Source organism: Chenopodium album, chromosome 26, assembly GCF_948465745.1.
Source record: "Chenopodium album chromosome 26, dcCheAlbu1.1, whole genome shotgun sequence".
NCBI lineage: Eukaryota > Viridiplantae > Streptophyta > Magnoliopsida > Caryophyllales > Amaranthaceae > Chenopodium > Chenopodium album.
Genome location: NC_137859.1, coordinates 4,620,476 through 4,647,395, shown reverse-complemented (window position 1 = coordinate 4,647,395; position 26,920 = coordinate 4,620,476). Strand labels below are relative to the sequence as shown.

General features: G+C 36.2%; 3 protein-coding genes and 1 pseudogene across 4 annotated transcripts; all 4 read right to left on the bottom strand.

Moving 5' to 3' along the window:
- Positions 1 to 684: 684 nt before the first annotated feature.
- LOC145616214 (aluminum-activated malate transporter 2-like) lies at positions 685 to 8,925 on the bottom strand. Its single transcript, XM_081670907.1, has 7 exons — positions 8,649 to 8,925; positions 8,422 to 8,501; positions 2,240 to 2,300; positions 1,830 to 2,102; positions 1,511 to 1,620; positions 1,277 to 1,423; positions 685 to 1,154 (listed from the first exon to the last, which is right to left on the bottom strand). The coding sequence occupies exons 1-7, from the start codon at positions 8,923 to 8,925 to the stop codon at positions 708 to 710; spliced, it is 1,395 nt and encodes a 464-aa protein (XP_081527033.1). The 3' UTR covers positions 685 to 707.
- Positions 8,926 to 11,044: 2,119 nt separating this feature from the next.
- Positions 11,045 to 13,304, bottom strand: LOC145616213 (aluminum-activated malate transporter 2-like; annotated as a pseudogene).
- A 1,146-nt stretch (positions 13,305 to 14,450) lies between these two features.
- On the bottom strand, positions 14,451 to 17,827 carry LOC145616469 (aluminum-activated malate transporter 2-like). Its single transcript, XM_081671195.1, has 4 exons — positions 16,870 to 17,827; positions 16,512 to 16,784; positions 15,400 to 15,515; positions 14,451 to 15,300 (listed from the first exon to the last, which is right to left on the bottom strand). Exons 1-4 carry the CDS (start codon positions 17,240 to 17,242, stop codon positions 14,653 to 14,655), a joined length of 1,410 nt encoding a protein of 469 aa, XP_081527321.1. The 5' UTR covers positions 17,243 to 17,827; the 3' UTR covers positions 14,451 to 14,652.
- A 1,276-nt stretch (positions 17,828 to 19,103) lies between these two features.
- Positions 19,104 to 26,476, bottom strand: LOC145616468 (transcription factor LHW-like). Of its 2 annotated transcripts, none has more exons than XM_081671193.1 (10): positions 25,547 to 26,476; positions 24,641 to 24,829; positions 24,323 to 24,404; positions 23,827 to 23,868; positions 23,663 to 23,722; positions 20,705 to 22,426; positions 20,511 to 20,612; positions 20,200 to 20,340; positions 19,980 to 20,105; positions 19,104 to 19,860 (listed from the first exon to the last, which is right to left on the bottom strand). In XM_081671193.1, the coding sequence occupies exons 1-10, from the start codon at positions 25,639 to 25,641 to the stop codon at positions 19,693 to 19,695; spliced, it is 2,727 nt and encodes a 908-aa protein (XP_081527319.1). In that variant the 5' UTR covers positions 25,642 to 26,476; the 3' UTR covers positions 19,104 to 19,692. The 2 variants fall into 2 exon arrangements, with proteins under 2 accessions (XP_081527319.1, XP_081527320.1); XM_081671194.1 differs by lacking the exon at positions 25,547 to 26,476 and adding an exon at positions 25,000 to 25,033.
- Positions 26,477 to 26,920: the final 444 nt, after the last annotated feature.

The window sequence follows — 26,920 nt, the reverse complement described above, 5'->3', positions numbered from 1 at the left end:
TTCCCAATGGATTAATTATGAAATCGTTAATCAAATAGAACTGAACATAAAATGCCGTGCAAGCATGTGTACACTTTTCATAAAACTCCATGCCACATTCGAAATCAGAAAATAAGATCAAAGGTTTTGATTATGAAAAAAAGAATAAGATCAAAGGTTCATATTTTTTGCTTTATTAGTATACATTAATTTTGATTATAATAGAAAATAATAATGTACCGTGAATTCAAAGTGTTCAAATACGTAACCATAAATGCATAACTAAATACTACCTCATTTTCTTTTTAGTTGACACGTATTCTTTTTTAGAAAGTTTTTTTTTAGCTGACACGTTTCCTTTTGGGGTAACTTTTTTACCTTGCATTTACAAGGTACCCCACTTGTTTTTTCATTCTCTCTCACTCTCTCTCCTCTCCTTAATATATGTGCCTAAATGAAACGTGTCAACTAAATAGAAACGGAGGAAGTATATATATACTACGTATATGTGTTTTTATTGGTTATATGTGTAATTATACAAACTATGATCTATTCCAAAATTATTTGTAGCCTATATATTGGAGTAATACGTAAATATATAACTGGACAGTGTATACACTTGGCCAAAAAAGGAAAAATAAACGAACTGGTAACTGACAATTTACACAGCTACTATACGTACATCTAGATAGTACGGACGAAGAATTAAGAACATGCACACATTTTTTTTAAGTCTTGGTTTCAGATTCAGCTGATGAAGTTGTCAATTTCTTCTGATTGTCAATATCAGTGACATCCCCAACAATAACGATCTGGGAGAGCTCTTTTTCAGGGCAGACTATTTCACTGTCCATGGTCTTAAAATCCGCCATGGAAGCTAACTCATGTACCGCCTCTATTATGCTCTCTACACAATCAACGATATCGATTAGTATCGATGCTACCGTTACTGCTGGTAAAACATCTAAGAGATTGCATTTTTCCCATAAACTTGTGTCTTGTAACAACCTTTTTAGCTCTTTAGCTGCTTCTTTTGTTTCGGCTAATTGTGTTTTTGGTGTTGATGTCTTCCTCATTTTTTTAAGCCCTTTAGCTGCCTCCTTTAGCACTTTGCCTAATTCGTTGCTTAATCTTTTACATGCTTCTTTCATCTTCTCTTCAATTTCCTCCCGTGTCTCCATCTAACCAAATTTACAACATATATTGTGTTAGCACGTCTATTTTTACATATGAACACGCACAACACAATATAATTTTGGACAAGTATAGAGATGTCGTGTTTAAGAATGTTACATACTTGTAGGATATCGGAGTTAAGGTAGTTATTGAGAGCATCAATACTATAGGCACACTTTCGAATTAAGGCTCCAACTTTAAGGTATTGCTTCCATGGATGACGGAATTTGAACTTGCCATGGCTAGGCTCCCAAAATGCAAAGTTTGCCTAGAATATGATATTTGAATTAGTACATAGAATAATTTGTTAAATATTTAAGCACAAAAACACAAAAGACAAAGAATATGAGCTTACCATGGTCTCTTCGGTGCTTTTGGTACCTAGTACACTTTTGTATTGTTGACGAAAAGACTTCTCTTCTTTTGACTTTTCGTCCTTTGTTGTCATAAATTCACTTCCGAATCCTGTGGGATTTTACCATTTGAGGTTGATGAGCTAATTAAGAACCACTACATAATTTAATTTCGAAAAGGTGCGTGAAAGAAAGTGTAATATATTTTCTTAATTAATGAAATTTGAAGGAATTGGCAAGTTATAAATTGTGGTATTACTAATAAATCTAGCTATATGATAGTTACATGTACTAAAGTTAACCAGGTCGAAAAAGATGTACCTTCTAAGAAATTGCCAAGTTTATCCATGTTGGAAGCAATGAGATTGTGGAGTTCAACTCCGGTCCAAACAGGGGAAATAAGTATGCAAATAAGCATGGCAATGCAACTTCCTATGATGATCGTGACCAGCCTTTGTTGGGCTATCTTAATCACCTCATCATCTCGATATCCCGATACCGCCACCAAAGCGAAGGTTAGGATGAAGATCATCAGTCCATAATCATATTTTGCCTTCAACTTTGGAAAGAATCTCATGAATGTCAGTATAGAAGCTGCATCCAAATCATTTTTATTCTTTAGTGTCAAACTTCAATTCTACTAATTAAATGTACGAATAATTTGTATATCGTATGTTATAGTTTAACTATGCATATATTATACTTGTATGTATTAGTATGTATATACGTACCTACTATGAAGCCAAAGAGAGAAAGTAAAATAGGTTCCCCTGTTTCCCCTGAAAGATCAGCCTGTTGGAAGTTCTTGATATAATGCTAGAGTGTTAGGAAAAAATAAGAGAGAGAGAGAGAAAAACAATGGAAGAGGAAAAGTCCCACATTGATTGGGGAGGAAGGTTTTTCCTTGTTTTTATAATGTAGTGCTTTAGCACTACTTAGTTGAGTAAGTTGGAGGTGTGTGTTACTCCACACACACACGCGCGCGCGCGCGCCGAGCCGAGCCGGGTCGGGCTCGGGCCTCGGGACTTGGGGTCTTGGGGAATGCGATGCGCGGGCGTGGGTCCTTGTTATCTTTTTGGAGAAATTTTATTTCCTTTTCCTTGTTAACAGAATATTCCAAGTATCCGTTTTTGACTGTTCAGCCATTAATCCCTTGATTTTAGCTGATTAATTCACTCCCTTGTTTCTTGCCTCGTTTGTTGACTGACTAGATTAATCTGGTCATCTTCTTGGCCAGGTTCTTCCCACCTTTTATGCTTCCCGTTTTTCCTCTTCACCCTATAAATATTCGGTGGTTTTCTCAGCCAAAACATAACACACAATCAGTCTTCTCTCTTCTCTAAAATTATTTAAACACATGTTCTTCCTGTTCTGTTTTCTGGGCAAGTATTCTGAGTTCCAGTCGGGTTTGTGAGTGCACATAAACTCCGGCGCCGTGCTTATCCTGGAGGGCGACCGCAATTGTCTACTGCACCGGGAGGTAGCGCGGAATCGTCTTTTAGGTCAGTGGTTCTCCACGACGCGGCTATTGTCAGTTTGGTTCACGCATCAAGAGATAAGTTATTTCTGTTTATTGCTTATTAGTATAACAATCTAAAAGACGATCATGGCTTCCAAATTCCTTGTTCCTGATATGTCTAAACTAGAACCTCTTGATGGAAAGAATTATAAACGTTGGGCTGTTAGGATGCGTTTTTATTTGGAGCAGATTGATGTTGCATATGTTCTTGATGATATTGTTGAACCTGTTGATAAAGATGATTTGTCTGAATATGAGATTAAGTTTTTTAAGGATGATAGAACTTGTAAGGGCATGTTGTTGCATTATATGTCGAATAGTCTGTTGGATATTTATATGGGTTTTCATCATGCTAAGGATATTTGGGATGCTTTAGAGAAAAAATATGGAACTGATGATGCTGGTACTAAACGTTATTGTGTTAGTAAGTGGTTAAGTTTTCAAGTTGTTGATGATAAGCCTATTATTGATCAGATTCATGCCTATGAGAGTGTTTGTATTAATATGGCTGCTGAAGGTCTGTCTATTTGTGATACTACCCTTGCTATTGTTCTGATTGAGAAACTCCCTCCCTCTTGGAAGGATTTTCGTAACCAACTCATGCACAAAAAGAAAGACCTAACCTTAGAGGAACTTGCTGCCCACCTCAAAATTGAGGAGGAAAACCGTATCAAAGACAAAGCCCCTTCTGTTTTCCCTTCCTCTTCTTCTGCCAAAGCCAACCTTGTTGAACCCAAATCAAACAACCAGTCCAAAGCCAAAAACAGTAACCTTAAGCCTAATGGGAAAATTCAGAAGTACAAGTTTAAGGGGATCTGTTATGAGTGTGGTATGACTGGTCACAGAGCTAGAGATTGCAGGGTCAAGAAGAAGAATGGGCAAAGTCAAGCAAACCTTATTGAAGATTCTGACGTTATTGTTGCTGTTGTTTTAGAAGCTAACTTTACAGGTAATGCTGCTGAGTGGATTGTTGACACTGGAGCTACCAGACACATCTGCGCCAACAAGGACATGTTCACTACCTATGACAAGGTTGAAGGTGAAAATGTCTTCATGGGCAACTCAGCCTCTGCATCTATCCAAGGCAAAGGGAAAATCGTTCTCACTCTCACTTCTGGAAAATTGCTTACTCTCACTAATGTTTTGCATGTTCCAGAAATGCGCAGGAATTTAATTTCTGGCAGTTTGCTCATGAAAGCTGGACTGAAGCTCTCCTTTGATTCTGATAGATTAGTTCTTACTCGCAATGGGGAATTTGTGGGGAAGGGCTTTTGTAATGGGGGGCTTTTTACTCTTGATGTTAAAATTGACACTATGAATAAGAATGCTAGTACTTCTTCTGCTTATATTGCTGAGTCTATTGATTTATGGCATGCTAGATTAGGCCACGTTAATTTTGATTCTGTTAAAAGGCTTAAACACTTAAATTTGATTCCAAGTTTTTCTAAAACTGATTTTTCGAAATGTCAAGTTTGTGTTGAAGCCAAATTTACTAAAAAGCCATTTAAATCAGTAGATAGACAGACTGAAGTACTGGAACTTGTTCATAGTGACTTAGGTGATTTTAATAATCACGAAAGCAGAGGGGGTAAAAAGTATTATATTACTTTTGTTGATGATTGTTCACGCTTTTGCATGGTTTATCTTCTCAGGTCTAAGGACGAAGCTGAGGAAATGTTCCTCAAATATAAAGCTGAGGTAGAAAACCAGTTAGACAAAAAGATCAAGAGAGTTAGGAGTGACAGGGGTGGTGAGTACAGCCCTGACACTCTTAAGGCATTTTGTGAGCAACTTGGCATTGTTCATGAGACGACGGCTCCCTATTCACCCGAACAAAACGGTATAGCTGAAAGGAAAAATAGAACTTTAAAGAATATGATGAATTCTATGCTTATTAGTTCTGGGCTTCCTAATAACATGTGGGGGGAGGCTATTCTTTCTGCTTGTCATGTTTTGAACAGGGTTCCTCACAAGAAGCTTGACAAGACTCCATACGAAATATGGAAAGGTCGAGCGCCAAACCTGAAATACTTGAAAGTGTGGGGGTGCCTAGCAAAAGTAGGCATACCTAGTTTCAAGAGGGATAAAATTGGTCCCAAAACTGTTGATGCTATTTTTATTGGCTATGCTTATCAAAGTGCAGCTTATCGTTTCTTTGTTAAAGGTGCTAACAACTCTTATGCAGGTGGTCATATCATTGAAGCAAGAGATGCTGAGTTCTTTGAGAACATTTTTCCTTTGAAAATGTCTCCTTCTAATGATAGTGAATTGCATGCTAGTAGTTCTGTTAGTTTACCTATTGCTAATGCTCCTATTACTAACGATGATTCTGTTTTGGAGCCAAGGAGAAGCAAAAGGGCAAGAAAGGAAAATAGTTTTGGTCCTGATTTTATTACTTCTTATTTATCTGAATCTTCCTTAATTGATGATGATTTTGTGCATATTTTTGTTTTGGAAGATGATCCAAGAACCTATGATGAGGCAATGAGGTCAGTTGATGCTGTTTTTTGGAAAGAAGCAATTGATAGTGAATTACAATCAATTCTCAATAATAACACTTGGGAATTGGTTGAACTTCCTAGAGGTTGTAAGCCCATTACTTGTAAATGGATCTTTCGGAAAAAATTAAAAGCCGATGGATCCATAGACAAGTATAAGGCAAGGATAGTGGTAAGGGGTTTTACTCAAAAGTTTGGCATTGATTATTTTGATACTTACTCCCCTGTTACTAAAATTGCAACCATTAGGACTTTAATTGCTCTTGCTTGCATTTTTGGTCTTGTTGTTCATCAAATGGATGTCAAAACTGCTTTTTTGAATGGTGACTTGGATGAGGAGATTTACTTGGTCCAACCTGAAGGGTTCGTTGTTCCAGGACAAGAGGAGAAGGTTTGTAAGTTAGTCAAGGCATTGTATGGGCTTAAACAAGCTCCAAAGCAATGGCATGACAAATTCGATAAGACTATGACTGGTAATGGTTTTCATGTTAATGAAGGTGACTCTTGTGTTTATTTTAAGCATGATAGTCATGGTTGTGTAATTATTTGTCTCTATGTGGATGATATGTTGATTTTTGGGACTGACTTGGATCGTGTAAATGAGACAAAACAGTTTTTGAGTTCGAACTTTGAAATGAAAGACATGGGTGAGGCAGATGTGATTTTGGGAGTAAAAATCAAAAGGACTCCAAATGGCATCTGTCTTAATCAGTCACACTATGTTGAAAAAATTCTTAAAAAGTTTGACTCATTTAATGTCGATCCAGTTAAGACTCCCTATGACCCAAGTTTCCACTTAAAGAAAAATAATGGTAATCCAGTTAATCAGTCTGAATATGCTAGAATTATTGGTAGTGTTATGTTTCTTATGAACTACACTAGACCTGACATTGCTTATTCTGTTAGTAGGTTGAGCAGGTACACTCATAATCCAAGCAGTGATCATTGGATTGCTCTAAGGAGGTTGCTTAGGTACCTTAAGGGTACTATGGATTGGGGTTTGCACTACTCCAAATTTCCTGGAGTTTTGGAGGGCTTTTGTGATGCCAACTGGGTATCCGATAATGATGAAGTTAACTCCACTAGTGGCTATGTCTTCACCCTTGGGGGTGGAGCCGTATCCTGGAAATCTTGTAAGCAATCTTGTACTGCTATGTCTACTATGGAATCTGAGTTTATTGCTCTTGAATTGGCAGGTCATGAGGCAGAATGGTTGAGGAACATGCTTGCAGATATTCCACTGTGGGGGAAGCCAGCTCCTTCAGTTGCACTTCATTGTGATTCGCAAGCTGCTATTGCTGTTGCACACAACCATGCCTATAATGGGAAGAAGAGACACATCCGTCTGAGGCATAAAGCCGTCAGAAATTTGTTGTCTGAAGGGGTGATATCACTGGACTATGTAAAGTCCGAAAAGAACATTGCGGATCCGTTAACTAAAGGCCTATGTAAAAAACTAGTTTTGGAAACATCGGAAGAGATGGGGCTAAAGCCCGTTGTATGAATTGTGAAATAATGAACTCCTACTCACTATGAGTTCAAAGGGGAACGTTATGTAATAATTCGGAAGCACATTTTTTATTTGTCCATCTCTAGATGTTTGTTTTGTGCTTAGCTACATATGAGAAAGAGGATGAGCATACGGCTCTTAATGAACCCATATCCATATTTTTGGAGGTGTGTTGTAGCTCACACTTGATGGAGTTCACCTACTTAGGTGTGGAAGTGTGGCCGCTTCCTATGAGTATTTCGTGGGCTTATACTCTAGAGCACCTATGAGCATCCAGGCTGGACGTATGGCCAGTATAATGCGTCACCTTTATTCGCGGAATTTCAGAATATTATACATGTTCAATTGTGTGGCTCAAAGTGACGGGTCCCTAACTCCCTATTGAGTTCAAGACGAAGGTCACTTGGTAGGTGAGGGATCATAGCTTGATGTCCACTATGTGTTAATTCAAGTCGCGAGACATTGACACTTATGCAATTGTTTTGTTTTGCCCAGAATTCATTTTTTTCTTTCATTCTTTTCATATCTTCGAACCTGTGGGGGATTGTTGGAAGTTCTTGATATAATGCTAGAGTGTTAGGAAAAAATAAGAGAGAGAGAGAGAAAAACAATGGAAGAGGAAAAGTCCCACATTGATTGGGGAGGAAGGTTTTTCCTTGTTTTTATAATGTAGTGCTTTAGCACTACTTAGTTGAGTAAGTTGGAGGTGTGTGTTACTCCACACACACACGCGCGCGCGCGCGCCGAGCCGAGCCGGGTCGGGTCGGGTCGGGCTCGGGCCTCGGGACTTGGGGTCTTGGGGAATGCGATGCGCGGGCGTGGGTCCTTGTTATCTTTTTGGAGAAATTTTATTTCCTTTTCCTTGTTAACAGAATATTCCAAGTATCCGTTTTTGACTGTTGGGATTTTCTGACTGTTGTGGGAATTAATCAGCCATTAATCCCTTGATTTTAGCTGATTAATTCACTCCCTTGTTTCTTGCCTCGTTTGTTGACTGACTAGATTAATCTGGTCATCTTCTTGGCCAGGTTCTTCCCACCTTTTATGCTTCCCGTTTTTCCTCTTCACCCTATAAATATTCGGTGGTTTTCTCAGCCAAAACATAACACACAATCAGTCTTCTCTCTTCTCTAAAATTATTTAAACACATGTTCTTCCTGTTCTGTTTTCTGGGCAAGTATTCTGAGTTCCAGTCGGGTTTGTGAGTGCACATAAACTCCGGCGCCGTGCTTATCCTGGAGGGCGACCGCAATTGTCTACTGCACCGGGAGGTAGCGCGGAATCGTCTTTTAGGTCAGTGGTTCTCCACGACGCGGCTATTGTCAGTTTGGTTCACGCATCAAGAGATAAGTTATTTCTGTTTATTGCTTATTAGTATAACACAGCCAAGTAATGGGCTACCACCCCTAGAAACCCTGCCACACAAGTGGAGATCATCCTATTTAGTCCTTTTCCTAAGGTTGCTCCTGCATGCACACAAATGCAAAAATTTTAAGGCAACGTAATTAAATATTTATACCTTGCCAAAAAAAAAAAAAATTATACAAAAGTGTAATAGATACTAATTAGTTGTTACGTACAAATAATAGTAAATACTCGGTATAAATTATTACCTACTGTGAACTCAAAAACAACGACAACAGTTATAACAGCCCACATAGCAGAGACGCCAAAACCATTATAGAGAGCTTGGAAGTAATAGAACAAGGAAACAACTGTTATAGCAAAACCGACTTTTAAGGCATGAAAAATCTTTCTAGGATCATCTTGCCCTAACTTTTTGGCCTCGAGGGCAAAGTTGACAACATTGTCCTTTAAACTCTTAGGCATGGACATTAGATATTGGCATGATCGGGTACATCCACCTTTTATTTCATTAACAGCGGCCATTTCATTAGAATTAAAATTTCCTTTTTTTTTTTTGGGGTAATAATAATATTTTGGAGGGGAGGTTGTAAACTTGTAATTGAGATGTGGAAGGTTGACATGCAACATCAGCACAAGTCATCAGCTGTATTTATAGGGGCATACGATCGATAGAATGCAAAATGAAATTTACATGAGCTATAACATAAAATAAAATAAAGTAATTTAAAGGAGGGTACAAATGTACAATTATTATTATATTATAATGCAAAATAATAAAGCACTAAGTGGTGTCGTTTTGAAAGTAGTACGTCCGTCAATTGAAAGCGTGTGTAAATGGTGTAAGACAAGAACAGAGGGAGGTGATCGGTAAGTGCCTAAGCTAAGTGGTGTGTACTGTTACTGTAGTGACCTGAGATAATTAGTGGCCGCTCGATGGTTTTATTTACACGGGGCGTGCTCTACAGGAATTCCAAGCCGAAGATAATAGCTTTTAATAAAGCGTTTTTAAAAATATATACATGTCACGTTGTCACGTGACAGCTTTCTCATGCGCTAGAAACATGTCACATCATTCACAATGAAACTTTTATAGTGTTTGAACTCATGACCAATCAAGATTAAGTTTTTTTTTTGAAACCTTAATCTTGATTGATCATGAGTTCAAACACTATAAAAGTTTCATTGTGAATGATACTCTAACATTTAAGTTAAATAACTCAATTTAAATATGTCTGGCTCGTAATAACTTTGATAGGGATGTTTTATTTTGTACAGCATTTTTTTTCCATTAGTTCTTTTATTATTTAATACTCATTATATATTTTATATAATTAGAATTGTAAGTAATACAAAGTATTCCATATACAATATGATGTTTAAAGTAATAACATCCTATCGCTCGGGTCACACACTATTTATCATAATTATTGTTATTATTATAAAGCAAGATTGAGTACAAGTAGGGTGGGTCAAAAAGGAAGGTGCAGCCTTATGGTGCATCACAGATTGTCAGCCGTTAATTAGTAGCCAAAGTACAACTTAAAAATAGGGTTAGTGTGTTGATCATAAAAGGCTGCAGACATTATATAGTGGCATTAAATTTTTTTTGATATTGCTAGAATATGCGATATACTTCCTATTATCATAAGAACTATTCTTCATACAGAGAGAGAAAAACTCTTCTCTTTTATCAACTCATATTGTGATTTTTGCCCGACTATGTTTGGCAACACATCTAACATAATCAAATACCTAGAATGATAAAGTGTTGACAAATTTAGTACTCCGTACTACTTATTTTATTTAAATGATTATTTGACAAGCTTTATAAACAAATTTTAAGGTAATAAAAAAAAAAAAATTAAATTGAGATGTTTCTTTAATTACTATTTTAAAATAAATTGTTACTTGTATAACTTTTTTGTTCATCTATCTGATCACATCATCTTTGTTTATACAACTATGATCCTTGTAAAGGCAACTCATCTAGCAAAAGTTGCAATGTCATGTTTTTGAAATAGAATGTATATATACTTAACATGATACCCATTCTAAGGCCTAATGAAAATCATAGATATTAGGCAAGTTTTTAAGATTGGTCATGAAAATGCCCCTTCTATGGTAAATCAAAATTGAAATTTGAAGTCAAACAAAGATACTTATACAGTTATACAATTGTACCAAGGTGCATGTATGATATTTAAAGTGAAATTGTAATGATTAAAGGTAAATCTGTGATATCATGGGCGGCTTTAGGAGTAATGGGCTCAAGTAGTGTAAGCTAAGATTAGCTCATTATATAATGGAGATGATAATATGATATAGTAATAACAATAGTGTTAATGTGTTATACATGGATCGAAACCTGCATTGGGCCTAAACACTACATGAATTTGATAATATGATATATCTAAATGTGTGTGTGCATGTTTGGTTGATTCTATTCACAAGTTTTTCAGAGTGATAAGTTGAAGACTATATTTATACTAATCTTATATATTCATGCAAATAACTTATACCCAAGAGAATTTAATTTGTAAGTAACTTGATGAATAAAGAGATGTCGTCATTCAATTTTCAATTCACAACTAATTACACACTAAACTCGCAACAGATTTTTGAAGGATGATATATATATTTTTTAGTCTCCTGCTTCAATTGTTATTGTCGTATGGGAGCAATTCACAACTTTGTTGACATCACTTGGATTCTGTTCTTGTCCCTGATCACTTGTTACGAAAACCGGTTTTCCCAATTCTTGATCAACACTTTTTGACTCAGGTTGTGTTTTTTCTAGCTTAGTCGTCCTGAAATGTGCCAAGGAAGCAAGTTCACTGGTGCACTTTGCTATTTTTTCGGTACAAATGAGAATATCTGTTAGTATTGATATGATTGTTGTAGCTGAAATGACATGAAGTAGTTGCAGCTCATAGTCTTCCCATAATGTAGTTGATTTCAACAATTCGTGCAAGCTTTTCATTTCTTCTTTGGATTTTGCAACATAAACTTTGCAACAAGAGGGCCGTGTCATAGTCTTCAATGCAATTGCTTGCTCTTTTAGTGTTTTGCTTGCTTCTAGCGTCATTCGATTACAAGTTGCACGAAATTCATGTTGAGAATTTGGTGATGTCTGCCATTATAATTACAAGTTAAGTACTATGAGATTACAAATAAAATCAAACATTGCATGCTATCAACTTGTTAGAATTGAGTTGGCATGAGCATATGAGATACACAAATAATGCAATGTACTTGTATCATATTGTTATTGATGTTTCATGAGATGTAAATGAGAAAGTATGTGAGTATGACAATAGAAGATAGATATATACCTTAATATTTGCATTAAGGCGCGCATCAAGGGCATCAATCTTGTAGGCACATTCTCGAGAAAGAGCTCCTAGCTCTAGGTATAGTTTCCATGGATGCTTGAACCTAAAATAACCATGAGTTGGCTCCCACTTCGCAAAATTAGCCTGTTGACATTTACGTAATAATAACTTTAATTAGGATATTAATTAACATATGAAGAGTAGCTAGCAGTTGTATGTATATAGTTGTGTTTGATTAAGTACCAAGGTTTCCTCATTGCCCTTTGTGTTGAAAACACTCTTGTAACTTCGAAGTTTTGATAAATTAATTTCGTTTGCAGTACAATTCTCTTTCATTTTGAAGTAAGCATTTCCATATCCTGAAATCGTATGTCATAACTAATTAGCCACACATATGTCGTACACTATTAGCTTAGACGAAAAATTACACTAAAAAGAGAGGAGTTTGACATTAATTAATTACCATCTAAAGAATTGGCAAGTTTGTCGAAGTTGTTTGCAATTAAGTTATGAAGATCTTCACCAGCCCAAACAGGGAAAACAAGTATAGAAACAAGAAGAGAACCAAAAACTCCAATTAAAATTGTAGCCCATCTATCGCGAGCCAAGTCTAAAATTTCCTCAACCCGGAATCCAGAAATGGATATGAATGAAAAGGTCAATATGAATATGAGGAACCCATAATCATATCTTGCTTTGATCTTTGGGTAAAATCGTGCATACGTCGACAAAGAAGCTGCATTAACATCAACTTACAATTGTTACCTTCATATATAATATAGTGTTGGACTATGTATACTATGATCTTTATGTTAAAAGTTAAATAGTGTTATACTTTGTTTGGATAGGAAGAAATGGAAGGAAAAGAAGAGAAGAGAAATGGAGGGGGACAAAATCTCTTGTTTGGGTAAAAGATTGGGGGAAGGAGGGGAAAGGAGAGGGAGGGATCCATTTTCCCTCTCTCGTTAATAACCATAATCTCTCCAAAATTGGAGAGATTTGGAGGGAAAATGGAGCTCACCTTCCCCTCCCTTTCTTTTCCCTTCCCTTCCTCCATTTTCCCTCCCCTTCTTTTCCTTCCTTCTTTGCTATCCAAACAAAGCGTTAATGATTAGACTTTACCTTGAAGGAAAACAAAGATGCTGATGAGAAAGGGTTCAGCAATATGACCAGATTGAGTAGCCAAGCCATGTAGCCCAACTGCTAGTGCCCCTCCTATTAATATAATGTTGCCATTGTCCTGTTCAAACCTTTGTACAATGTGGCTCCTGCATGCAATTTAGTTACACACATAATTAATCTTTGACACCTTACTAAATAAAAATTGAACAAGTAAAGATGGACTATTGTTGAGAATTTATTACCAACAGAGAACTCGAAGACGACGACAACAGTAAGGACAGCCCATAAAGCAGTGGTGCCTAAGTCTTGGTAGATTGACTGAAAGTAGTAAAAGAGAGATACTAAGGTCACTGCTAAACCTACTTTCATAGAATGAATCACTCTCTTTGGATCATCTTGCCCTATCTTTAAAACACACTTTGTAACCTCTTTTACTATGTTACCCATCATATTACAAATAGCTTAGATTATTATAAACAAACAAGAACAAGTGTAACTGATACAACTGTGTAATTGTTGAAGAAGAAGTGCAGTACTGTTGGGGCTATATAGTGGTTCAATTAATCTTAGCTAATTCAGTGCAACCGCGTGGGGGCCGGGCTGCTTGTATCTTGTTTGACTGTATCTTTTAACTAAATTAGTGTTTGATATTTAGTTAGTGTGGTCTAAAAGTTTCAAAATTAGTGTAAGTGCGGTTTAAAGTTTTAAGGATTACTGGTTTACAGAGTACTATATTAGCTTTAATGCTCTCTTTCGTAGGCTACACATTATACTACTAGTGATTACATTCATTTTAGTATTTAGCTAGGTTCATTATGAATACTTGTCATATATATTATTATATTTCCATTTTAATATGACTTTTCACGTGCTATAATCGAATTATTTTAATGACTATCGCTTTATTTTGGATGGGAAATGATTAGCTTATATCCTTACGTGTATGTTCTTCAAATTAATGTTAAGAATACATCATGATACTGGTGCATTCTCTTCATCTTATATTACACAAATAAATAAGCTTTGAGACTTTGTCAAGATTAAGGTTAATCAGATTTGATTAAACATCAATAATATGATATGAAATCAAATATGATTAATTTCAATTGGTTCGTTCAGTTAAGTGCAGATAAGATTAACAAGAAAGAAAACACTTAATTATAACGTTATCTGATTTAATAGAGAAAAACAAATTATACCAGCCTGGCAAACAATTAGTGGCAACTCCACACATGCACTGAGGCATCTCCTCCATCTGATTATGTAGTGCATTATACTTGTAAGCATTTTTTATTTTCAGGTTGCACTTTTCAATTTTTAAATTAGTTCCAATTGTGTCTTTTTTAGTTCCATCTAGAAGGTTGACCGTTGACCAGTGGAAGATCAACTGCACTTGGCAAGTGGACTTCAGAGATACTAACAATCTTGTTGGGCTAAAATTGGCCCATGACTACTAAACATTTTTGGCCCAAAACCTATATTCTCATAAATATAAGCCCAACAGGCAAAAAGGCTAACATGAACACATAAACAACATGATATGATGATATTATGATCTAATATAGTCACATCATTTATGACCATAAAAATGATAAAATCATGAAGTAATAATCAACTTATCATATTTTTCCACATTATTGATTAGTCTGCAGCATTATACATTCATATTATACATTCTATAGAAAGTTAATTAGTCTGAAAAGTGCTAAGTAACATGATCAGACCAACAATTAGTTCAAAATTTTTGTAGAAGACTATGCCTTCTTAATATAAACAAATGAGCAGAGTGTATATCCTACTCTGCATTTTGTTGAGCCACAGCTAAGGAAGGTGGATCCCTTGGTACTGAGACTCTCGGAGAAGAAGTTGGTGATGGGGTCTCAATTAGTATCACATGATTAGCAACACAACGCCTTTTAGTGGATCCTTGATTCGTTAACTTGGCCTTTTCGATTTGAGGAGAAACCTTAACTTCCTTAACATCCTTGAATTTGGCAAGTGATGCAAGCTCTTGGACCGCCTCAGCAATATCCTCGGTGCATGAGACAACATCCGCTAGCAGATTAGCAACTGTGACTGCTGGTGTTACATCTGAAAGGTTAAGGTTTTTCCATATGTTTGATTTTAACACGAGGTTGAGATTTTCAGCTGCTTGTTTGGCTTTTTGGAGGTGAGGTTTTGCCTTGGAAGGCTTATTCATTTTCTTAATAGCTATTGAAAGTTCGTTCAATGCATTGCCTGATTCAGCGCTAATCTTCATGCAAGTTTCTCGGAATTTTTCCTTCACTTCATTTGATGCTTGCACTTGAGAATATAGCAACCCGTGGAGGGCTTCGGCTCTGCAGGCACAATGTCTAGCTAACTCTCCAATTTTTTGGTATTGAGTCCATGGATGGCCACGCTTGAACCGTCCATGCCGAAACTCCCATTTTGCATAATTTAGCTGTATACATCAATACATATTCAGTCATAGTAAATGGGAAATTAAGAGAAGTCCTTAATTTAAGCAGACAAAAAAGTAGTAGAGCAGAAGAAAACATACCAAAGTATCTATGTTGTTTTTGGAGTTGAGTACATTTTTAATTGCATCAATTGATGTTTTATACTCATCATTTGAGTTTATATCCGGTGAAGTATTGAAGTATTCAATTCCAAATCCTGTGATGAACCAATGAATTTATTCATTTATACTCTAGGTAAAATTAACAAAACAAGCAAATAATTATGTCAAACGGTTAACACCAATAAGTCCTCTGATCTGAAGATAGATAGGGCATGCATACAAATAGTAAAATAGTAAAAGTAAAACACATTTACTTACTATTGTGAAAGGATAATCCTTAACTAATACTCTAGTATTAAAGTATTATAGTACTCTATACCTTAACTGAAGAAATTTATTTATAGACTTAAATTATACTAAAATGACGTGAAGTAAATGGGAGCATGAGTCAATTTTTGTGATTGTCAATTGTTAGTATTTAAAGGTACAGTGTATTATTTAATTTAAGAATCTATAGTAGGTGGATCATACTCTAAATTAGCGACAAAGCATCCAACACCTCAGATCAATGAAGATGCAAGATAAGACACAACTCTTATTTGAGTTTATAATGGCTTATCATTTCACTTGTGAAAGTGATACCCAATTACCACTCACTGCTTTTAAATGTGCATGTCCTTTTCAACTCATGGACACTTGTTACTAATAGTTCATTTTACAATAAAGTAATGTAACTCATACAATCAAGCATAAACTATCAATAGAAAATAAATATTTTTTTAATTTAGTTACAGTATTACCAATTAAGTTACCAACCAGAAGAAGTATTAAAAAAAAAGGAGAACGTAATTAATCTAAACATAATGTTATCCAAAAAAAAAAAGGCACAAACATGATTGAGTGCACAATTTTTTTTTTTTTTTTTTAGTGTTCCACCTGGTTCACCCTATGGGCTAAATCGGATTTGGGAGCAGTTTTAGGTGGTCAGGTTCCAGTCCCCACCCAAATGTTATTACGGGGGATGGAACACAGGTCCTCCCTACCAAATGTAGTCCCAATCATCACCATACCAACATCCAATTGGTACTGAGTGCACAAATTAATCATGATGGGTAAAATTAAGGGAAATGAAGAAAGGAAGAGTAAATTACCTTGAAAGAAAAGGGAAAGCGTGAGAATATTGGTGGAAACAAGGTTGTGAAGATCAGTGCCAGCCCAAGCAGGGCATATAACAACACATACAATGACAGCAGTTGAGCTTCCTATTAGAATGGTGCTTATCCTTCTATGCGCCATGTCTATTACCTCTTCGTTTCGGTACCCGGATACGCATATCAAACAGAATGTTAATATAAATACCAATAGTCCGTAATCAAATCTCGCCTTCATCTTTGGAAAAAATCTCATGAACGTCATTAATCCAGCTGCATAAATACATACCAAGTAAGTACATAAAACAGTCGATTACATGTACATACGGTAGAAGACTAAGCTAGAAGTTTAACGTACCTGTGATGAAGACGAATAGGCCAAGAAGAAAAGGCTCTACAAATTTATTTCCTGAAAGAGTTGATAATTTATGAGCACCAAATCCGGACATCCCTCCAATAATAGTTGCCACGGCTCTATTAACCCCTTTTCCGAGTGTAGCACCAACAGAAAACTCAAAGACGACGACAGCAGTTAAAACAGCCCACATTGCATTGACGCCGAACCCTTGATACAGAGGATCAAAGTAATAGAAGAGGGAGACTAAGGTGATAGCAAACCCAACTTTGATGGAGTGAATAATCCTTCTAGGATCATCTTTTGCAAGCTTCTTTGTTAATTGACTGATATGACTAATATCAGTCTTAATCTTGTCATACTTAGACATCAACATCTTATATTATTGCTCCTAATTCCTTCCTTAATTGATCTCTCTTGTAATAATAATAGTAGTAGAGAGAACTATATAGTTTATGATCTAGATTCTAGACAGATTAGTTTATTAGTAGGAGTTAATCTAAGTGAAGGACAGATGCTCATGTGCTAAGCTAGTTAACTTGGAATGATTGGCCACTACTTACTTTAAAAAAGAGATATTTTATTTGGAGTCTTCCAGTATAAAATTCAACTCTGACAAACATATATGGAGTAGTAACTTTAAAAGTTGTGGATGCTAATTAGTTTGATTCATTAGCAATCAGACTGAATTCCGGCAAAATGTTTGTCGTTTTGGTGGGTATGTTTGCACGAAGTAAACAAGAAAGTTGATAGTAGGTGGTGCGTAGGTGATGGTTCAACCCTTGGGGTCAAATATGTTGTATGGTTAGGAAAAGTCAAAAATAAATAGCCATAAATTTGTGCCAAAACGCGGAGAAGTATCCTGATTGATTATTTCTTCTGGCAGATAGCTTGGAAGGTTAGCCTCAGCGCACCGCGTGTCACTTTGATTTCATGAATTTTCTGGTTGTAGCTGTAGCTGGCTAATTTTATTTTTCTAATACAGTAGATTATTGGATTTTTAAACGAACAATTTGGTGACCTTCTTTGAATTTTATAAGGGAGGACCAACTGGTCATGGCACAACGCTTAAGTGTGGGGGCGTTAATGATAAAGGTTGCTGCGTGCCCACGAACCTTTGGGATGTTGATGTTGTTGCCCAGCCAAGGCACACACCTACACAAGGCATGTTCACAAGGACAATGCATAAAAAGATTAAAAACGCCTTATTTTTTTACTGTTAGAAACATTTATTTCTAGCAATTGAGGGTATCATTTTGGCTTCCCTTATGGCCAAAATAAACCAATGCATCATAAGGTCAAGCACTCAAGCCAAAGCATCACATTCACAAGTCTAAAATTACGAAAGGCGGTTTAAGCGGTAACCAACTAAATTGTTGGTTTAAAGACAAAATAGATGACACTTTTAAACACTCAAATGTACTTCCAAGGTGTATGTTGTAATCAACTTAATCACATGGACTCTTTTTCTTTCGAATTCAAAAAGTTGAAAATTATCCAAAAATGTTGGCTATGCACGAAATTAATCACTTTAGGAGGCTTCAAAGGTGGTATCAAAACTCTCAAGATTGTACTAGTAGTCGTTCATATTGTGAAGGGCGTATAAGTTGTAAACCAACGAAAGTGGTGGTTTGAAGGCAAAATAAACAGTTTCAACCACATAAATGTATTTCTAGGATGTCATAGCATCCATGGAAATCATCCCAATCCTTTTTTTTCAAATCCGAAAAAGTCTAAAATTATCCAAAACAGAAGACTATGCACGAAACCAATCACTTTAGAAGGTTACAACAGAGTGTGTCAAAAACTCATGGGATTGTAGGGTAGCATTCCAGGGTGTCCCAAAGTCATTAAGTTCGTTAGAAATTTCACGAAAATTCTGAACTGAGATGGTTGATTTGGTTACCTCATAAAGTCATAATCATAAATTGGAGTAATTCATCGCGAATTTGCTAATTCAATGTTTGGTACGAAGAAAGATGTCAATTGAGCTTATAAAGTCAACTGCTGACCAAATTGATAGAATGTAGTGTACTAAGTATTTATGTCCAGGGGTTACATGAAATAGTTACTTACCACCTATGTTAACTGATATAGAAATTCATAACGAAATTAGATATCAATTAATGTTATCAATAGTTGTCTAAGCTTTTTATGCGGCTCTTAGATCCGCATGTATCAATTTTCTTAATTGATCATACGCAATAAAAAGACGAAAGCATATAAAAAAATTCCTTGCAAAAAACCAAAAATACATATTCTTCAGAATTGCATTTGGACAATAGTACTCCACAAGACCATACATAAAATTTACTGGAACTTTAGATCTTAAAACTATCCAAGTACACATGGTTGAAGTCAACTTAATAGACATACTAATCTTCAAACCTTAGTTTATATAACCCCCTTTCCAACCCAACCTTTTGTGTAATTCTATACAATTATCGCACTTTACCCCTTATAATATACCTCCAAATAGTTAATCTCTCCCTTCACATCTATATCTATATCTACTTAAACCCAAATTAGAAACACCAAGAATACCAAGGAAGCCAACGTCCATAGGAAATACCCTATATAGAGATGTCATACATATTCAGAGGTCAAAGACTACTACCTACACAACCCAAATTAAAATCCTCTATATGTACTTTCTACCCCTCCCCACGCAAGGACATTGGATTTGTCGGTCATAGCAACTTAGACGTCTTGCTCTCAACATATCCATTCTCAAAAGACTACTTCATATAGATGGCTCACCGCAACATACCCCCTCTTGAAAGACTACTTCATACATGGCTCCGCAACACATTCACTTTCAAAAGACTACATAGATGGCTCACCGCAAACTATCGGAGCGGGAATGGACACAGGAAGAATTGCCATATTATCATCATTAGTGCCGTGAACTGAACTTGCGCTGCCTTTCAGAGTTTGTTCCAGTACATGGACTAGTGAGATAAATACTTCCATCCTTGTGACATCCCTGTTTGCCTACAAGCAAACATGTAACCACATAAATGAAGATGATTGTCATTTTCTCTGGTATATGACCCTTGCATTACCATGTGAAATCAAGTGCCCTAGAGAAGGTCTATGTGCTTAAGAATTACCTCAACAGCAAAGTGTGCCCATATTTTATCATTCCAAGCTTCCATTATACCCTTTAAAATGGTCAGCCCCAGTCCTCTAATAATATCGGCTATCTCCAAGAAAAAACCCCTTTCTTCACAAAGCATCTGAGAAAAAACACATATTCATTGCATGATTGCTAGATCCAGCTCCAAAGGAATAAGAATCACCACATGTCTCTTCTAAAAAACAAAATATTACCTCTATAAGCAATTGTCGGGGCAGATTTAAATCTTCAACCACTATTGGGCAAACCAGAGATTGGGAACCAAGCTCAAAGGCCCAGGTTGCACTGCTTTGAAATTCATCCTTTAAAGGCATTCCACCTTCCTTTTTAGCAATCTGCAAGATCATAAACAAAGGACTAGAACACTTTGCATCTCTAACATTCTGTGCTTTAGAATTAAATCTAAAACTAGCACTAACTACTTATTACAATGGCTATGCTGAATTCAAATGTGAATTGTGACTGATTCTAAAACCAGAAGTAATGCAAGAATGATCATCTCTACCTTGGACTCCACTGTTTGTTTTAGTTTGTCAGCATGCTTAGTGACACTATGCAGAAAAAGCATGTGCTTAATTGTACGTTCCAGCAATGCATCTATACTACACTGCACAACATAGAAATAAAATGGTGTCAATGACTTACTTCATAACTGTATAACTTTAAGAGGACAATTAACAGAAAAGGAAAAAAAAATACCTTAGCTCCATTTGGCACTATCTCACGTAGTTCCTTTACACGATCTTGGATCATCTGCCGATCCTTAGGCCTTGGTCTAGGATTCTCCCCAGGTTTAAGTCTTTTTCGATTCGATTTTCCTCCATCAGACTTCTTTGAATTTGCAGTAGAAACACTAGTACTAGGCCCTTGTTCAATCCAGGAGCTAATTTGCGATCCATATGTACAGCTTCCATCATCATTTTTACCACTTGCAGACCTTACAGAATTGCCTACTGGTTCAACTAATCTACTTACAGGCTTAGTAAGCCCAAATAGCTGGCCCTGCATCCTATCAGACATATTAAACAGCCCAGATAGATTAGGATTGTTGTGAGGGGTACTAGGGACAGAGGAACTACTGATCTTTGATACAGTAGTCTTGCAGGAAGCATCATCATCTGAGATCTGCTTGGTAACAGGGCCAGCACCAGATATCACAGCATCCAAAAGGTGATCGGAACCAGATGAAGAGAAAACAACACTTTCAGAGATTCCTTCATAATCTGAATACACCTCAGATCCCAAATTGTGCTGGTTTACAGATTTTGGCAAATCCTTTGTTTGATTTTCTGAAATTGCACAGAAGCTGTTAGAAAGATTAATAGTGTTACCATTCAACAGTTTGTTTTTAAGATCCACTCCTAGTACATCAAATAAGTCATCTCCTGCTGATGACTGAAGAAAAATATCCTCAAGCACAGAGTTATTTGATGGTTGTACATAATTTCCAATACAAATATTATCACGAGTTAAACCACCAGATTGATGCACTTGTTTTCTAGGATGAGTTTCCATGACTTCACAACGGTCACTTGGTTTCCCATGGATATATATAGCTGTAAGAGCACTATCTTTGGTGTAATTTCCGTGATTAAGAACACCTGTTAACGTACAAGGGGTACTTGAATTATCGGACTTTAACAAATTAGCCACATCCTCGATAGAAGAATCAGTGTCCTGAACAACCACATTGGCACAAGGTGATGTTTGAAACGAATGGCCACCATCAATATCAACATCCAATTTGTTTTTTGCTAACAAACGGGCATCACTCGGATTTAAAGCTGCATGATGGCGTTCACTAGGGTTAAACACAGATGTTGAAGTGTTATATTTCCCTTTTACTGAACCTTCATGTGAGACAATCAACTGCTTTGACGATGTGGGATGCCAACAATTGGCAGTTGATTGAGGACAACTGATCCCTAACCCTGAGTTATTGGAAGAAGACTGATTCATTGCTAAATCGGACTTCGAAGGCATTACCACTCCTTGAGTGCTTCTGTTTGATACTGGAAGGACATTGGAATGTACAACAGGAGTGACCATTGCTGCATCATGAACTCCTTTGGCCTTGCATGAATCTTGAATCGGGTTAGGCATCGTAAATATTGAACCACTAACTTGCAGGTTATCTTGGAACTGAGTAAGAAGACAATTGGATGATTGATTGACAAGCCCGTGAATCTCAGATGAGTTTCTCTGCAAATTGAAACCTCCAGCAGCTATATCATGAGAGGTTATCTGTGTTGGTTGTCCGTGTAGATTGATGGAGTTAGCTGTTGCATCAGCAACTGGCAGCCCCAACATGGATGCAGCATCTTTAGCAAAATAGTTATCAGAGATAAACGCACTAGGAATACATCCCAATTGAAGAAGAAAACTCCTCACATCATGCACAAATCCAACATTCTCCATTATCTGAAGCAAAGGTACATCAATGTGGAACAATACATTATTCATCAAGAAAGGGGCAACTAGTAGTCTAGTATACAAACAAAATGACGAGGACACAGTAAATTCAAGTTTTTTTCAACCACTAAATTGAAGACGATCCAGCATATATCCTATTGAACTTGGCTTTTCGAGATTACATGGCATTTAAATTAATATTGAAACTAAAACATCTCATCAAGGAACATTTAGCATAATTTCAAGAGAAGGTGTCGCATGAATTTATGTAAAAAGGTAGGTGCAAGTGTAGATTAGTGCATTGAGAGATAAGTGGGTTATATCCAGTTCAGAGTGCATTATGCTAACATAATTAGTAGGGAAACATCTGATAAGGCATCTGGGGCATAAAATCATCTGACACATCATTATATGAGGATGACAAGATTAGACTCATCCTGAATATCTGAATCTATTGGAACATCTATTCTGATTATCTGGGGTATAAAAGCAACGTGCATGCTCAGATTCTGTAAGTTGTATCAGGATCTGATTATCTGAATCTATTGGAACATCTATGAAACCCAAAAAAAAAAAAAAAAAAAAAAAAAAAAAAAAAAAAAAAAAAAAGGCTCTTGCAGATATAATTCCTGAAAGGCAAGTGATGGAAAGAACAAACTATACACTATAGATCCAACTTCCTAGATTGAAAGGTGAGCTGTGGCCTAGGTTACTTGCCTGGGCCCACAACTTGCCAAGTAAGTAAGTAACCCAGCTTTCTCCTTCATAGCTTTTAATGCCTTTCAATGTTTAAACTAATTGTTTCACAAACCTGCAGTAAAAAAACAGCAGGGGCTTTGGTTTCAGAATCAAACACGAGCATTTCAACAAAACAAGGCAAAGCTCTTGAATTACTTCAGCAAATTGGGGAAGACGACACTACATCTTACATAAGCAACTTATTGCTAACACTTAGTTTATACATAGGAAGAGTGAATGATATAAATAGTCTTTGATAGAGACTCCAGACTTAGTGAACCTCTGGCATTCAGAACGCATAACATGACTCAATACATCTCCAATCTTTCTGTGAAGATCAAGCCAATAATAAAATTATGCTGCTAAGTGCCTTTGAGTGATGTGTTTTCCATGAGAAATACACAACATAGTGAATAATATGTTGGAAATATCGACCATGATCTAAAAAGAGAGCACTTACAAAGAACAGTTACATTTTCTTCATCCAAAAAGATGATGTAAACTTACAGTTAATGATGAACCAAGCTGAACTACTCCATGTGGAATCACCGGAATGACCGCAATTGTCTGCAATATAGATATACATCTGAGTAACAACAGCATGATAAAAGGCTAAAAGCAGTAACAGCAGGGATAATAGAAATAAAACACTGTTGAAGTTTGAGCCTTACTTTCATGCCAGCAGAAAATTGGAGATGAACCTCATTAAGAACCTGAAGATAACAAGAAAAATCGAGTTAGATATTAAAAACTCAACCATATCTCATATATGCACACTATTACTAAAAAGGGAATGTTATTTAATAAAGAACATAAACACGTCATTTTTAAGCTTTTTTTAAAGCAACACACTCTATCATAAGCGCATACTCAGGAAGCAATCAACTTTCACTAGATGAGTAATATAGATATTCAACTTCTCAAGTTAAAGCTGGGAATGTCTCCTTATAAAATTACTGATGTTTCCTCAAGCGCATAAACACAAAAGTTAGTGAGCTTCTTACACAAATGTACACTACGACCTATGTGGGACACCATTAAGAGAACTAGAAACAAGAAGCCAACATTTTATTTTGTGGAGGAAAAGCCAAGCACCCAACTTTTAGATGAGTAAGATGTAAATTTAATCATGGGAAGAAGGGGGAAAATGTGATATCTCCTATGTACCTCAGCTGGGTGAGCAATTTCATTGTACATTCCAGAGACAATCCATTGATGATTCCCTGTAAACGCAGCCCGGCCAACCAATCTAGAGAATCCATGGATAAAATTAACTTTAGTCAGGAAAAATTTAAAGAAGCCAAAACAAAGATACAGTAGATATTATATCAAAAAAAAATAAAGATACAGTATATGCTTGAACAAAAGGTGGGAAATAAAACAAAGGTTTTCTTCTTTTAACTTGACAAAATGTCGTGCTCGCATTTGTCATACTGTAGTAGATAATTAGGCCAATAAAAGCAAAAAATAACAAGCAGGGCATACCCTTCTCCAACCACATTAACATGGTTAGACATCATCATCCTATCCATAAGCAAATGAACTTTGTCACCCAGTTGTGTCTCATTATTAAAGCCTTCCAGTTTCTGCAAATTTATTTCCTGGTTACTCATACTTGGGTTGGAGGGCACACTGGGAGATGATCCATAATAGCTCTCTTCCCAAATCAGTAGCCTGTCAATTCATAATTTTCATTATCGTAGCAGAATAGTTGCCAATTAAATTAACCACCCAAACACCAATATTATTATTTGCAACGTATTAGCAACATTGACAAGGCAGGAGGAACATAAATACAGATGAAGAAACCGAAAGCTACTAGAGTAGCAGTAGTCACAATAAACCTAAATTAAAATCATAGGGCTTGTTCGTGATCGTTGTATGTTGGATGCTGGAAAAAATAGTTTCCGGTCAGTTTTCAAAATTAACATGTCTAATATAACAACGGTTAATATAAAGTTCAAATCGCAAAATTAAAAACTGATAACAGACATAGAAGTATAACAGTCACTAGTATAAGATTTGAAAGACAATAAAGAAAAACCAAGAATATAAGAAAGTCCAAAAACAAAGAATCAAAATCAATCTGAAAACTCAAAGAATCAAACCAAATCCCCAAAGCTAAGGAAAAAGTACAAAGACTGACATTCAATTACTAATTTCAGCACATTGCCTTCTTTTGACCCTAATAAACCAAACATAACCATTCATACTTCATTTTCTTACAACTTTTTTTTTTTCAGCAAACAAATCAAACGAAAAACTACACTTCAATTCAATAAACAAACAACACTAACTAATTAGCATGAAAAATCAAGTGCAATGAAAATGTATATATTATTTTGGCGCCATAAAAATTGAAAAAAAAAATAAAAGTGAGAACAAACTTACTTAGGATTTTGACAACCGATTTTCCAGAAAACAGCATAGGACCACTCATTAACGCCACAAAGTGCCTTAAGTGCTTCTTTCAACAAGTAACCCATCGTTTTCAATCTCAATAAAACGATGCGTTTTAACACCAATAATAACCTTTTTTTTCCAGAAACAAAAAACAAAACGTAGTACTGTAGATTTCTTACTGAGAGAAATCAAACAAGAGAAAAAGAAATGAATACAGATCGTAGTACATTTTTGTTTCGCTTTTTTTTTTTATTATAATTAATTTTTTGACGAATTTTAGCGATGAAACGAACCCTAACTTCCGCGGCACGAACCTCTCCCCGCTTGTTTAGTCCTCAATCCCCCACACCTTTTCCTCAATGGATCCAAGTTTTCAACGATCATGCTTCTCATATCCATCCTACGATTGAGATTTTGACACGCAGGAGAGAGAAATCTACACCGGAACCACCCCTCAAACAACCACCACCACCACCACAACAACAACAGTGGTTTGAGACGTATTTTGACACGTAGAGTGAGAAAATCTAGACTATACCACTAGCTTTAAGCTCGTAATCAAACACAATGACCTCCATTACCGGGAAATTAGGGTTTAAAAGGCGGTTTAACGGCGAGAAAAGTGGTATTCCGGTGAGGTAGAATGTTAGTTAGTAATAGTATGATTGAGATGTTGAGAGTGAAAGAGAGAGTGAAGTAAGCAGAAGAGGAGTAATGAGTAATGAAAAGGAATGGCGGAAGAATAAAGAGAAAAGAAAAAGGGGCAGGAAAGAAGGGAGAAATTACAGAAATGACATTCCGTGAATTTTGTCGTATGGGGATAGGACGGGGTATTGCTGTCGAAAGAGATGACGTGAGAATAGGACAGAAATGCCCTCGTCAAATGGGGTTAATTACAATTTTACTCCGATGGTGGGAAGTGAAGTAGCAGCTTTTTGGAAGAGAGAGAATGAAAGAGGCATGTGAGAGTGTCGGGACAAAGGCCAAATCTTAAGTGTGCTTATTAGGGGACGCGTGTCCCACTATGATCTCATCATTTTGTATCCGTAATTCCTAATTTGTTCCTAATTACCTTATTTGTACGGAGTATTTTGTTAATCACAGGGTTATTGTTATGCAGTACTCACTCCGTCCCAAAAAGAACGACCTATTTGGGTTGATTACGCGGGTATTAAGGAATTTAAGTAAAAAGAAGTAAAAGTATATTGGAAAGATAAATTTATATAGGATTTGTAAAAAGATAGAGAGAGAAAGTAATAAAATAACATGGAAAATCAAATTTTTATATGGGGAAGCTAATTTTGCACAAATATTGTAGCAAATTAGTGAATGTTTTAATGCAAATGGGTCATTCTTTTTGGG